Raw genomic sequence first — 14,607 nt, forward strand, 5'->3', positions numbered from 1 at the left:
TAAAAATTAAAAACTACTTTTGAAAGTTTTCCATGTTCTATTGACAGTTGACACTTGATAGTGACAATGACAAGGTTTATTTTTCTTATAATGGCACTTTGGCTATAACCATGGCCAGTGTCGAGTATAATATTATGGCGGGATTTGGGAAAACAATATTCTTTAATACAATTTTTTCTATATTATCGTCAGGTCATTGTCAGTCAGGTCTAAAGTCTAGTCAAAGTCTAAGTATAAAGTCAATACAGTCAAGAAGTCAAGTCGGTTGATTCAGTAAAGTGGTAGACGCTTTACTGAAACTTTCGATGGAGTTTTACGATAAAGAATATCTAATGGTTAATATCCTACCAATATTACACATTAAAAACCCAGATAACACAATTTTAGGAAAATAATAATAAAAACACAACATCACTCTTTCCCGGCAAAACTCCTCAAAAACGTCATTTTTGACATGTGTTTGACAGTTCTCCTTTAAGCGCTTATTCCACTTGTCCTATTTAGGAAGTCCTAGCTAGGATCCTAAAAAATGTAGTCAAGTGGAATAACATTTAGAAAGCTAGGATCCTAGCTAGGATCCTAAATCGGAAAAAATGTGGCTTCTAACTGACTAAATCAGTGTTGCCAGATGGTTTCAACCTTTTATCTGTAGTGGGAACTGCTAAATCTGTATTAAGGTCAATTTATATTATGTTTTATGATCTGGAAACCATTCGTAGGTAATTTCTTAAGTCTGCTGGTTCCAAGTAGTTCAGAAACTTGTTTGTTTCAGATCTTCTATTGCAAAATTAATCCCACCAAAACATTAAATGTAAAAAGGAGCCAAGCAAAATATTGCATAGCCATGCAATATATCTATCGTAAAAAGTTTTCAGATCACATTCAAGCCAAGCCTTCAACTTCTTTTAATTTAAATCAACATTCAGTCAATTAATCAATAGTTTTCTTTATTTTATAATTATTATGGTGGCTCGGCAATGAGCATTGAGCACAAGAAAAACAAATATAAAACTTCATATTTGGGGTAGTTCATATTTACATAAACGGCAAGCGTAAAGTGTTTTTTAGTGTGTAACGACGCATGTGGACGATGGTACCCAATAAATCCAATCAGTCGCTGATTATTTCTCTAGTGATCATTGCCAAGCCACTATAATAATTATAAAATAAAGAAAACTATTGATAAATTCACTGAATGTTGATTTAAATTACAAAAGAAGTTGAAGGCTTGACTTGAATGTGATCTGAAAACTTTTTACGATAGAATAATATATTGCATGGCTATGCATAAAATCCATACTAATATTATAAATGCGAAAGTATCTCTGTCTGTCTGTCTGTCTGTCTGTCTGTCTGTCTTGCTTTCACGCCAAAACTACTGAACCGATTGCAATGAAATTTTGTATACAGTTATTCTAGAGTCTGAGAAAGGACATAGGCTACATTTTGATGTGGGAAAATATCTTATTTCCATGAAAATTTCGATGAAAATGAATTCGCATTGCGCGTGGCCAGCGCTCATCCCGGGGGTCCTGGGTTCGAGTCCCGCAGGCGGAACAAAAAGTTTTCAATGTTCCTGGGTCTTGGATGTGTATTAAAATAAAATTTCAAAAATCTTAAACATATTTTATGTACTTATAATATTATAAAAAATCCAGAAATATATCGATGGAATGAACATTTTAGTTCTAATACGATTCAACAGATGGCGTTTTATTTTTTACTTTATTGTAACATAGAACTAATCATACTTATTAGTTAGTATGTTTTTGTTTATAGTTTTTAATACGTTAGAATATTATGTTTAATAATATTATCACTTGGTATAATAATAATCAATCTATCTTATCTTATGTAGAACTCCTACTGCATTTCTAATCCATACTATCCATACTAATATTATAAATGCGAAAGTATCTTCCATACTAATATTATAAATGCGAAAGTATCTCTGTCTGTCTGTCTGTCTGTCTGTCTGTCTGTCTTGCTTTCACGCCAAAACTACTGAACCGATTGCAATGAAATTTTGTATACAGTTATTATAGAGTCTGAGAAAGGACATAGGCTACATTTTGATGTGGGAAAATATCTTATTTCCATGAAAATATCGATGAAAATGAATTCGCATTGCGCGTGGCCAGCGCTCATCCCGGGGGTCCTGGGTTCGAGTCCCGCAGGCGGAACAAAAAGTTTTCAATGTTCCTGGGTCTTGGATGTGTATTAAAATAAAATTTCAAAAATCTTAAACATATTTTATGTATAATACTAGCTGTTGCCCGCGACTTCGTCCGCGTGGACTTTAGTTTATAGCGCGCGGTGTCAACAAAATTTGTGTCAAATTTAAAAACTTTTTAAAACCCTGGTAAGTGCTTCCGGTGTAGCGCGGCCCTTAATTAATCAAAATACCCAAAAACAGCTATGCAGTGTGCACATAATCTATACTAATATTATAAATGCGAAAGTATCTCTGTCTGTCTGTCTGTCTGTCAGTCTCGCTTTCACGCCAAACGCCAAAAGTATCTCTGTCTGTCTGTCTGTCAGTCTCGCTTTCACGCCAAACGCCAAAACTTCCGAACCGATTGTAATGAAATTTTGTATACAGATAGTCTAAAGCCTGAGAAAGGACATAGGCTACTTTTTTACTGGAAAAAAGGGTTGTAAGGGGGTGAAAATGCGTAAATTTGTTCAAATTAAGTTAGTTCCAACAATTCATAATAGATGGCGCCGTGCGTCTTCTACATCGCGCTGACGCTTGCTCAAAAGTCTTTCTATAAGACGTGGTATCATCTTACATTTAAGTTTCGATTTTTTTCGATTGTTATATCTATTCTACGGTATTAAGTAACTCAGTACTTTATCTGTGCAGTGACGTAACCTTAAATCTATCAATGATAAATAGTTTATGGGTAAAGTTGTGTAATTGGAGGGCTAAATAAGCTTTAAAATTTGGCATAAAATATAAAGTTTAATATAAAAAAATGAAATACTTATTGTGTGCACACTGCACAGCTGTATTGATTTAAGGGGTACCAGGGTTTTTTTATAAAAGCTTTTGACACCAATTTTGTTGACATCGCGCGCTATAAACTGAAGTCCACGCGGACGAAGTCGCGGGCAACAGCTAGTACATAATATTTTGCTTGGCTCCTTTTTACATTTAATGTTTTGGTGGGATTTCATTTCTTTTTTTAAGGTTTCTTTTCTATTCAGGTCTGAGGTCACGTTAAAACTTTTCTGTACTTAGCTTAGCACCCATTCTCTATCGCTAGCTATATATTCTAGGTCGTAAAATTAATTGATAATAACAGGTAGGTACTTCAATGTACAACTAATATAATAACAGGTAGGTACAACAAAGTACAAATTCTATGACGATAGCCTTTTGAACTTTCAGGAGGTTATTCGTATTTCGTGCACCGATGTTACTTTCGATTGAGTATTACGACCTATTCCGGATTTTTTTAAACCATAATAATTATACTCCGCAAACAAGCGATACCGCGATATAAAGGGAGTGCTACACAATCTATCGAGCGAGTATGGAGTGTACATCGTAATTCGCAGTTCTGATTTCATTTATATTTTAATCGAATGTAATTATCATATTTTCATTGTTAACTTTGTTAACACTATTTTTCCTTTTGTACGTAAAATAATTACTATGAAGTCGAAACTCGAAACTCATTTTTAATGTTCTTGCAAAGCCACAAACATAAAAATCTTTTCTTTTATTTAATAAAGTTATATTATACTTTTCAGTTTTTAGTTTTCCTTGCCCAAAGGATGAAAACGGGAGCCTATTCCTAATAAGTAATGAGTCTAGACTTGGCTGTCTGTCTGTCGTCCGTCCGTGTGTCACGAGGCTAGATCTCGAGAACCGCAATAGCTAGATATTTTAATTTTTTACAAATTATGTACTTTTGTTGTCGCTATAAAAGCTAATAGTCCAACTAAAATAAAATAAATTATTAATAAAATAAAATTATCTCATACAACAAACACGTTTTTTGCCCTTTTTTGCTCTATATCCATAATGGTAAAAGTAACGTTTTCGAAAATTACAGAAAATACTGAATTGTATTTCAAACTTAATAATAAGTAAGTAATAAAAAGTACATAAACTTGTGATTTAAGGGGGGCTCCCATACAAATTTACGGTACGGAAACCTATGTACGCCAGACCGACTCGCACTTGGCCAGTTTCATAATTTTTCCTTTCATTGTGAATAACGACCTACCTTGTTGCCAAATTTCAAGGTTCTAAGGCTGCTAGAAGTACAGATTCAAGTGACTGATCTGTGAAACCTTGATTTTATACTAGGTATATCAAAAGATAATTATTACTTAAAAATAATCGTTAAAATAAGATAATATGTCCTTTTTAAGGTGATAAATATAAAGGTAAATGATTTTTATTTTAGTTTTATGTTATTGTAAAATATCGATAAGCATATCGATAAATTTGATTCAAGCACTAGCGTATATGTAAAAAAAATTAATGAAAAATTTTTCTTCAAAATTTGTGTAATATAAGAACAATAGTAACTTTAGTTACGCAAAATATGAAAGTAAAAGGGAGGATTCACAATATTTTATTTGAAATAGAAAGCTAAAGACAGAATAGAGCAAAAATAAACACATCGTAGCAATTAGGACATGAAGATTAATTACGTGTGAAATGTATATTTTTCAGGATTATTCCTATGATTTACACTGCAATCACTCACAGCACAAGTTATTATTGTTATATATAATAGTATTTGTTGAAAATAACATACGATTTAAATAATAAATTGCAAATACCGAAAGGGCATAAAAACGATTGACGACTTTTGACGACCTGTCAAATAAAAGTTGTTACAATTTTCATTAGACTGCCTCTCTCTTTTCATCTTGTTATAATTCCATAAAGGATTTTCTTCTCTCTCGCACTCTTTGTTGGTCTATGTATTATAAGTTTATGGTCTGCACCATAAACTTATATAAATATTTTATGGTCTGCACAGATCAATGAATAAGGAAACAGATGGAAGCGACATAACTACAAAAAAGTGTGGCCGGCGCCATATTGCCAAGAACTAAACATGGCGGTCTATAGTGATGGGACACTCGGATGATATTTATCGAGGATATCGATAAGTAAGATCTTATAAATCAAATCAAAATCAAATCAAAAATCAAAATTGTTTTATTTCTGAATAAATTTAAAATAAATGTTTTCAGAAAGTCCTACATGATGCCTACCACCGGTTCGGGAACTAACCCGGCGAGAAGAACCGGCGTAAGAAACTCGCACGGGACCCACCTTTTTACCAAAAAAAGTGAGAAAAAAATTAATCTTTTAAAATAAAGTTTACAATTTTGTAACTAAATATTATATACAATATCCACATACATAATTGTAAGTCCTATAATAATGAAGAAGTAGCCTTGCAAGAAGCCATCCTACTCCCAAGGTGTGCCATCGTTTATGAAATCATTGACCTTATAATAGGCTTTGGCACACAAACGTTCTTTAACTACTTTTTTAAATTTATTAATGGAAAGATTTTGAACGTTTTCTGGGATTTTGTTGTAAAGGCGTATACATTGACCTTTAAAAGATTTACTGACTTTACTAAGTCTGATCACCGGCATATCCAGCTTGTGCTTATTTCTAGTATTCCTAGAGTGAATGTCACTTTTAAATTTAAATTTACTTATATTTTTTCTAACATATATTACATTATCCAAAATGTATTGAGAAGCAACAGTTAGAATACCAATTTCTTTAAATTTATCTCTCAGAGATTCTAAAGCAGACATTTTATAAATAGAACGTATGGCTCGCTTCTGCAGCACAAATATTGTATTAATGTCGGCAGCGTTTCCCCATAAAAGGATTCCATATGACATCCTACTATGAAAATAACTAAAATATACTAATCGTGCCGTATCTTCGTCAGAAATTTCCCTAATTTTTCTGACTGCATATGCTGCAGAACTGAGCCTACCTGCAAGATTAACAATGTGAGGACCCCACTGTAATTTACTATCAAGTGTAATACCTAAGAATACAGTGTTGTCTACCAAATTCATCTTCTCATCATTTAATACTACATTGGTTTGGAGTTGCCTAACATTGGGCAAAGTAAACTTTATACATTTTGTTTTACTAGAATTTAAAAGTAAGTTATTAACATTAAACCAATGTACTATTTTTGAGAGAGCACTGTTTACCTCGTCGTAGTTCGACTGTTGTCGCTTCACTTTAAAAATAAGTGAAGTGTCATCAGCAAAAAGCACTATCTCATTATTATTATCCTTAACTAGATAAGGTAAGTCATTTATATAGATGAGAAAAAGAAATGGGCCTAATATAATCCCTGTGGGACACCTAATTCTATTTTGGTTCCTTTGGACCTTTTACTATTAACCTCAACCCTTTGAGTCCTATTTTTAAGGTAAGAAGTCAAAAGGCTGAGAGCAGAGTCTTTAATTCCGTAGTGGCGCAATTTCCTGATCAATGTAGCATGCTCAACACAATCGAAGGCTTTGGAGAGATCGCAAAACACACCTAAGGCATCCTGCGACTCCTCCCAAGCCTCAAAAACACTGCAAAGAAGTCCTATAACAGCATCCGTTGTGGATCGACCCTTAGTAAATCCGTATTGATTATCATGTAATAAATTATTAGAATTAAAATGTACTAGTAATTGTTTTAAAATATTTTTTTCAAATATTTTACTAAAGGTCGGTAGAATTGATATAGGCCTGAAATTCGTGGGATCCGATTTAGTTCCGGCTTTGAATAAAGGAACGATCTTGCTATGCTTCATTAAGTCAGGAAAAACACAATTTTTTATACAGTCATTGAAAATCATTGCTAAATGAGGAGCTACGATCTCAATTATTGATTTAATAATTTTTGTGGACATGCCCCAGAGGTCAGCAGTATTTTTAATACTCAACAATTTAAAGGTATCAATAATCTCTGGTGTTAATTTCTCTAAACTTAAAATTGACATCACATTCCTTTACATTGTCTCTGAGTAGCTTTTCGGCAGCTTCAGACGAAGAATTTAAATTTTTTGTCGTTGAGACCGGAATGTCAGCAAAAAACTTTTCAAAGGCCGTCGCAACTTCTTGATCATTAGTAATCTTTTTATTTTCAAAGTATAGTTCAAAATCAGAGCTACGACAGGTGACATTTCCAGTCTCACCCGCTATTACCTGCCATGTTGTTTTGATTTTATTTTTAGAGTTTTTAATTTTATTTTTTATATATAGGACATAATATATAATAACTTACCAGACTGTTTCAAATCTCTGTCATTTAATTCATACAAAAAAAAGTTAAATATATGGCTCTTAGAAAACTGTTTTTATAACCTAAACGACTACTTGTTGTATTCAGAACGAAAACATTACCCGACCTAAATTAACTCTAGAAATTGTATTAATTGTAATCTAATCTAAATTACTGACATTTATATTATAATAGTTGACATGTATAATATTTATATTGACAAAAATGTGATACTCTTGACTAAAATGAAATACTTACTGGATTGGTTAATATGTAGAAATAATTTTGTATAAAAATATAATTTATGAATAATGTTTATGAATAATGTTAAATTTATTTTAATTTGTTCTGTATACAGTAATGATATTCACTCACCATTGTTATGGTAGGATATGTAAGAACTATTATAACCTTTGTTACCCTTTTGACTACATATCTGTGAATAAATGATCTTGATTCTTGATTCTAGGGCTTTAGCAGCTTTACAAACTTTTCTGAAGGTTTTTGAGTAGTTTTTAACATATGCTTTAAATACTTCACTATTGTTAATACACCTTTCATCATATAAGTCAATGATATTCTATGTTACTAACGTAACTAGATTGGGAAGTTTACGGTAGCAACGCGTTGCCACTTCGAAGATGCCTGCAGGCATATCTCACATACATAATGACATAACGAATATATGACTTGACATTGTCTTTTGAACAAAAAAGTGGTTACGCATTTATGAGAATCTTTTGTAAGACATTGCTACTCTAGTATTTTAGAAACTCATTGATATAAGTCATATAATCTTTTCCTACTTATTTTTATTCCTTTTGTTGCCCAATTAATAAATTTAGTTTTTTTATTACTGTTTCTAACCGTTTTAGCTAACTCATTACCTACTCACTCATTATGCAAAACAACATAATTTGGTAAGTATACCGTAATAATATAAATAAGAATTTAAAATTGGAAAGAATGGAAAAATGAAACACATTAATTATTATTCTTGAATTACTTTTTTATTATTTTTTCTGTTCCTAGCTGCACAAGATCATTTTTTGACTAGTTTAACCTATATTTACAAAAAAAAATAACTTAAAACAATATTTACAATAATCGCCATAGGAAACTAAAGTCAGTCGCGGTAACTTAAACGCTAGAGGTGTGAGATCACAGTCAGGACTCAGGTAGAAGCAGATCTAGTCGACCTCCTCGACGGTGGGGCCGGCGTGGTGCGCCTGCTGCTGCTGCTGCGCCCCCGCGCCCGCCCCGCCACCGTGCATCTTGCTCATCACCAGCGAGCACACCCGCTGCACCTCCTTCAGCTTGTGCTCGAACTCCTCTTTGTCGGCCAGCGTGTTGTTGTCCAGCCACCGGATGGCCTCCTCGCACTCGCGCCGGGCCGCCTCCTTGTCCTGCTCGCTCAGCTTGTCCCCGGCCTCGTCGAGCGCCTGCTTCACGTTGAACACGTACGACTCCAGCTGGTTCCGTGCGGACACCCGCTCCCTCTGGCGGTCGTCCTCCTCCTTGTAGCGCTCGGCGTCGGCGACCATGCGGTCGATCTCGGCCTGCGACAGCCGGCCCTTGTCGTTCTTGATGACGATGTTCTTGCTGCGCCCGGTGCTGTTCTCCTTGGCGGACACGTTCAGGATGCCGTTGGCGTCGAGGTCGAAGGTGACGTCCACCTTGGGCACGCCGCGGGGCGCCGGCGGGATACCGGTGAGATCGAAGCGGCCCAGCAGGTTGTTGTCCTTGGTCATGGCCCTCTCGCCCTCGTACACCTGGATGGTGACGGCCGGCTGGTTGTCCGAGTACGTGGTGAACGTCTGCGACTGCTTGCACGGGATCTTGGCGTTGCGCTCGATGATCTTGGTCATGACGCCGCCGGCGGTCTCGATGCCGAGTGACAGGGGCGCCACGTCCACCAGGAGGACGTCCTGGATCTTGCTGTGCTGCTCGCCGCTCAGGATGGCCGCCTGGACCGCAGCGCCGTAGGCCACGGCCTCGTCCGGGTTGATCGAAAGGTTGAGCTTCTTGCCGCAGAAGAAGTTCTGGAGCATGCTCTGAATCTTGGGAATGCGCGTGGAGCCGCCCACCAGCACCACGTCGTGGATGGAGCTCTTGTCGAGCTTGGCGTCCTTGAGGGCCTTCTCGACCGGCTCCAGAGTTCCGCGGAACAGATCCGAGTTGAGCTCCTCGAACCTCGCCCGCGACACTCTCGTGTAGAAGTCGATGCCCTCGTGCAGAGCGTCGATCTCGATGGTGGCCTCGGTGCTCGACGACAGAGTGCGTTTCGCGCGCTCGGCGGCGGTGCGGAGACGCCGGAGGGCGCGGGAGTTGCCCTTGATGTCCTTCTTGTACTTCCTCTTGAACTCCTCCGCCAGGTGGTTGACCAGTCTGTTGTCGAAGTCCTCGCCCCCGAGGTGCGTGTCTCCGGCCGTCGCCTTCACCTCGAACAGCGAGCCCTCGTCGATGGTCAGGATGGAGACGTCGAACGTGCCGCCGCCGAGGTCGAAGATCAGAACGTTTCGCTCGCCCTTGAGGTTCTTGTCCAGGCCGTACGCTAGCGCGGCGGCGGTGGGCTCGTTGATGATGCGGAGCACGTTCAGGCCGGCGATGGCCCCGGCGTCCTTCGTGGCCTGCCGCTGGGAGTCGTTGAAGTAGGCCGGCACTGTGATGACGGCGTCGCGGACCGCCGTGCCGAGGTAGGCCTCGGCGGTCTCCTTCATCTTCGTCAGGACCATGCTGCTGATCTCCTCCGGCGCGAACCTCTTCGTCTCGCCTTTGAACTCGATTTGGATCTTGGGTTTGCCGCAGTCGTTGACGACTTTGAAGGGCCAGTGCTGCATGTCCTGCTGTATCTTGGGGTCATCGAACTTCCTGCCGATGAGTCTCTTGGCGTCGAACACTGTGTTGTTGGGGTTCAGAGCAACCTGGTTCTTGGCGGCGTCGCCGATGAGCCTCTCGGTGTCCGTGAAGGCCACGTAAGATGGTGTCGTCCTGTTTCCCTGGTCGTTAGCGATGATCTCCACGTTCCCATGTTGCCAAACTCCGACACACGAGTAGGTGGTACCCAGATCGATTCCAATTGCTGGCATTTTTATTTAATCTTCTCGTAACGCTCTCTATAATATTCGTCAATAGCTTGTTTGTATGTATAAACTTCGGTAAACTTGCGTTTATCGAACTCGCCTTCAGACTTCTTCTCGCTTCGGTTTGTTTTCGAATAATACTTGCTTTGCCGCGCTCACACCGGCCTTTTATACCCAGCCGCGCGAGGCAAATACGGTTCGAGAAAAGTCGTAAACGTTCTAGATCTGTCCAATCATATTCCAGAACGGTCGATACGTAAATGTCCCACCTATAGCAGAGGGTTTTTGAGAGACAAGGACGGAGATAGATTTTGTTTAGGGCGTTTTGCATGTGCGAGAAAGAGATAAATATATCGATGTCACATTTTCTTGACTATGAATGTACGCTCAGTGTTGCAAGGTAATTATGATAAGAGTTTCCACTCCTATGTGCAAAATTTTAGATACTGCCACAGAGTGCCAGTAAATTATACATTTTACCCTTTTGTATTTATAGTTCATATAAATTTGTATTCACATAAAAGTATTTAAAAAAAAGATAAAACCGACTTCAAATTGTACGTAATTAAGAATTAAAATTCCCTATCTCAAACACTACTGAATCGATTTCGATGAAACTTGCAGTACTCCCTAAGTTGAACAATACCTGGTACAATAAAAAAGGAATCGCATAAATCGGACTTGTAGTTCCGGAGATATGCGTGCACAAACATAAAAACATACATACATACATACATACACTTTTGAAATTTGGCACATTTGTTCAGAAGCTGTTATAGATTAACATATACAAAAACCTGGGCAGTTCTGCGGGGCTAAAATGGTCGCTTTGAAGAATCATGATATGAATCATAATATGATTCATTTTTCTAAAATGGCAAAATGCAACTCTGCTTGCAATTAATTTCTGTATTTTTGTACTGATTTCACATTTGTCAGTTTGACAGTTTTGACAATTCATTTGCTGAATTGATTGAGAGGAATTGCTAAAAGTGACCATTTTAGTCCCGCTGGAAATATTACATGCGTGCGCGTCGAATTGATAACCTCCTTTTTTTTAAATCTCGGTTAAAATGCCTATTGAATAAATCGAAGCAATATTAACTTAAGCATTTTAGCTCTTCATAACAATCGAATATATTTTTTGACTTAGGTATAAAATTATCATTATTTCGTATCATTGAAATACAAGTAGACACGATATTTATTATTTACATAAAACGTAACTAGAGAAATCGGGAAGAACAGGAATTATAAAATTTAAGGTTTACATTACAAAAGTATAGATTATGAATGTAATATTTCTTTTTGTAGTTGTGACTGTGATAATATTCTTACTACGATTTCAAATCATAATTATAATAAATATAGGGAAAATTTTAATTAAAACCATAAAGCTGGTATCACTGCGTCACGCGTTCGAGAAACATCGTGAGTGTTCGCCGTTCGGTCGCGGTCGGGTCGACCGTCGAGGGGACACCCGCCCCGCTCCCCCCAAACCCCTCGGCCGCGACAGTGATCTAGTTGAAAGTTCGAGAAATTGCCAGGTTCGTAGACCTTCTATGACAGTCTACGGCGTAGACAGAGTACAGCGTTAACATAAAGGGAACTAATTTTTGAGCTGTTATATTTTAATTCGAGATATTTTTATGATCAGTTGAAAAAAATATTGAGTAGTTATTTATTTTAATGAGTGGCGGTTGATTAATTATTGCGACCACAGATTTTAGAAGTAAATTGCGACTACTGCGACAGTAAAACATGAACAGTAAAAAAAACCTTAGTCGGTTATTTTATCATACAAATTACAATGTCAATTCTTAAAATTCTTAAAGATTTTTAAAGACCTATCCTTATTTACCCCACACGCATAAGTTTAGTTTTTTGTCGGTGGTTTATGATTACTGACGTATAAACAAACTACTTGCTAGATCTCGTTCAAATCAATTTTCGTTGGTAGTTTTTATAGTAATGTACATCATATATTTTTTTAGACTTATCATGCCCCTACTTTAGAAGTTTAGTATTAGAAACCTCAATATGATTTTTGAAGACTTCTTCGAGTATTTAATTAAATAAAAGCTTTTTTTCAAAAAGTTTTTTGATTACAATATTTTATTTTTTGTTTTTTAGTTACTCTCTGGCTAAATCTAGCTAGAGAATTAGTCTGTTTGGTTGTAGTTTGTTTTTTTGTTGTACTTGAATTTGATCAGTGAAAAACCGTGTCTATAATATTTAGTGAGTTGTTATATTCCGTTTATATCTGCGTAACTAAAAACCAAAAAGTTAAATTTCACTTAACAAAAGTGACCGGATTCAACCGGGCTTTTTCTAAAAGCCGGCTGGATATGACTTGACATAACATGTCTGACGTCACGTCACGACACGACACGACACGATACGAAATGATACGACACGACTTCACTCTATTACTTTTCAATTTACTGTCAATGAGTGGGAGAGCCATGCTTCGGCACGTATTGGCCGGCTCGACCGAAGAAATACCACGTTCTCACAGAAAACCGGCGTGAAACAGCGCTTGCGCTGTGTTTCGCCGAGTGAGTGAGTTTACCGGAGGCCCAATCCCCTACCGTATTCCCTTCCTTACCCTCCCCTATTCCCTTCCCCCCCCCCCCCCCCCCCCCTATTATCCTATTCCCTCTTAAAAGGCCGGCAACGCACCTGCTGCTCTTCTGATGCTGCGAGTGTCTTTAACGTTGTTCGTGGCGGCCGAAAAGGAAGATCTTCCGACCGAGCGAGATAGCATGCTCGGTCAGGCCGAAGCCCACTGACGTCATTTCAGACGTTGTATATATCTTGCCGTTCTCCGAAACTTCGATAGCGCGATGCAGGAATGTTAGGCGAATTGTGGGTACCGCCACATCACTCCCCCCCGAAGACCTGTGGTATTCTTCGATGCGCTTGTGTTGTCAGGTGTGGGCCGAAGCTACGCGTGCAATGACCAGGAGAGGGACCCCGTGCTCTGCTTGCTGACCGGTCGTTGTAGCCTATGGCTGCCCCGTTCAAGCCAGACGCGGGTTCGACCGGCGCGGACCTCCAACGCGGCTTATGGTCGAGGCGACCCGGTTATGCTTGATGTCTGCTGACGTGGTGCGGAGGGGCGGGGAGTGTTGATGATGATTGATGTCCAGAAGGATGCGTGTTCTTGTCGGTGGTCACCAATTTAACGTTGTTCGTGGCGGCCGAAAAGGAAGATCTTCCGACCGAGCGAGATAGCATGCTCGGTCAGGCCGAAGCCCACTGACGTCATTTCAGACGTTGTATATATCTTGCCGTTCTCCGAAACTTCGATAGCGCGATGCAGGAATGTTAGGCGAATTGTGGGTACCGCCACATGTCCATGGGCGACGGTAGTTGCTTTCCATCATTGAGGTTTCTAATACTAAATTCACGTATCTTGGATGAGCCGCCACATTGGATGTAGAAGGATGTGAAATCGTGCATTGTCATCCAAACTAAACGTGTATGGAAAATTTAAGCTCAATAGCTCAATAGGTTAAAATATATATCTGCTTCAAAATTGAGTTCTGAAATTTCACCCGAACATACATACCGTATTTACATACATACAGAGCAAGTTAAATAAAAGCTTTTAATAATAAGTAATAAAAAATAAATTAAACCGTTGCCAACGTTTTTCTATTGATATTCTATTGTCAAAATATTGACTTTATTATTTTTTAGACAAATTCCTGCGACCATCCTGCGACCAGAGTAGACAGAATTATAGAGTATGCCGACTTAGAAGTTAGAACTGATGTTGAAATTTTTAAATTTGACGTATTATGACGAAAATCGTCGCTAGGGTTGTTAACTTGTTACCTACGAATTTAAAAATATGACATATTCGCTGGACGTGTTCCTCTTTGGTCGTATTGTTGTTTGTGTTTTGGCATATGCGATTAAAATTGACAGAATCCAATTTTGAAATCTTTATTTGAAATATTTAAAAATAAATTATATCAGCCAGCGCGAGGCACATTCCGTTCATAATCCTAGTGAAACCCGACCAATTTGACAGATATTGAAACCTGTCCGTTTCTTTGCAGTCGAACTACTGGTAGTTATGTCTATTGTGCTGCGACAGTCTCCCTTTACTGGATTAATTTGACGACCTCTGTGACTTAGTGGTGAGCGCGTTGGTAGCTCAAGCCGGGGGTCGCGGGTTCGAATCCCGCCGACGGAACAAAAAAAAGTTTTCAATGTTCCTGGGTC

The 14,607-nt window shown here is 38.4% G+C and overlaps 1 protein-coding gene across 1 annotated transcript; it reads right to left on the reverse strand.

The window, feature by feature from the left end:
- Positions 1–8,293: 8,293 nt before the first annotated feature.
- Positions 8,294–10,518, reverse strand: LOC121730888 (heat shock protein 68-like). Its single transcript, XM_042120096.1, has one exon. It carries the CDS (start codon positions 10,375–10,377, stop codon positions 8,479–8,481), a length of 1,899 nt encoding a protein of 632 aa, XP_041976030.1. The 5' UTR covers positions 10,378–10,518; the 3' UTR covers positions 8,294–8,478.
- Positions 10,519–14,607: the final 4,089 nt, after the last annotated feature.

Source organism: Aricia agestis, chromosome 10 (assembly GCF_905147365.1).
Source record: "Aricia agestis chromosome 10, ilAriAges1.1, whole genome shotgun sequence".
NCBI lineage: Eukaryota > Metazoa > Arthropoda > Insecta > Lepidoptera > Lycaenidae > Aricia > Aricia agestis.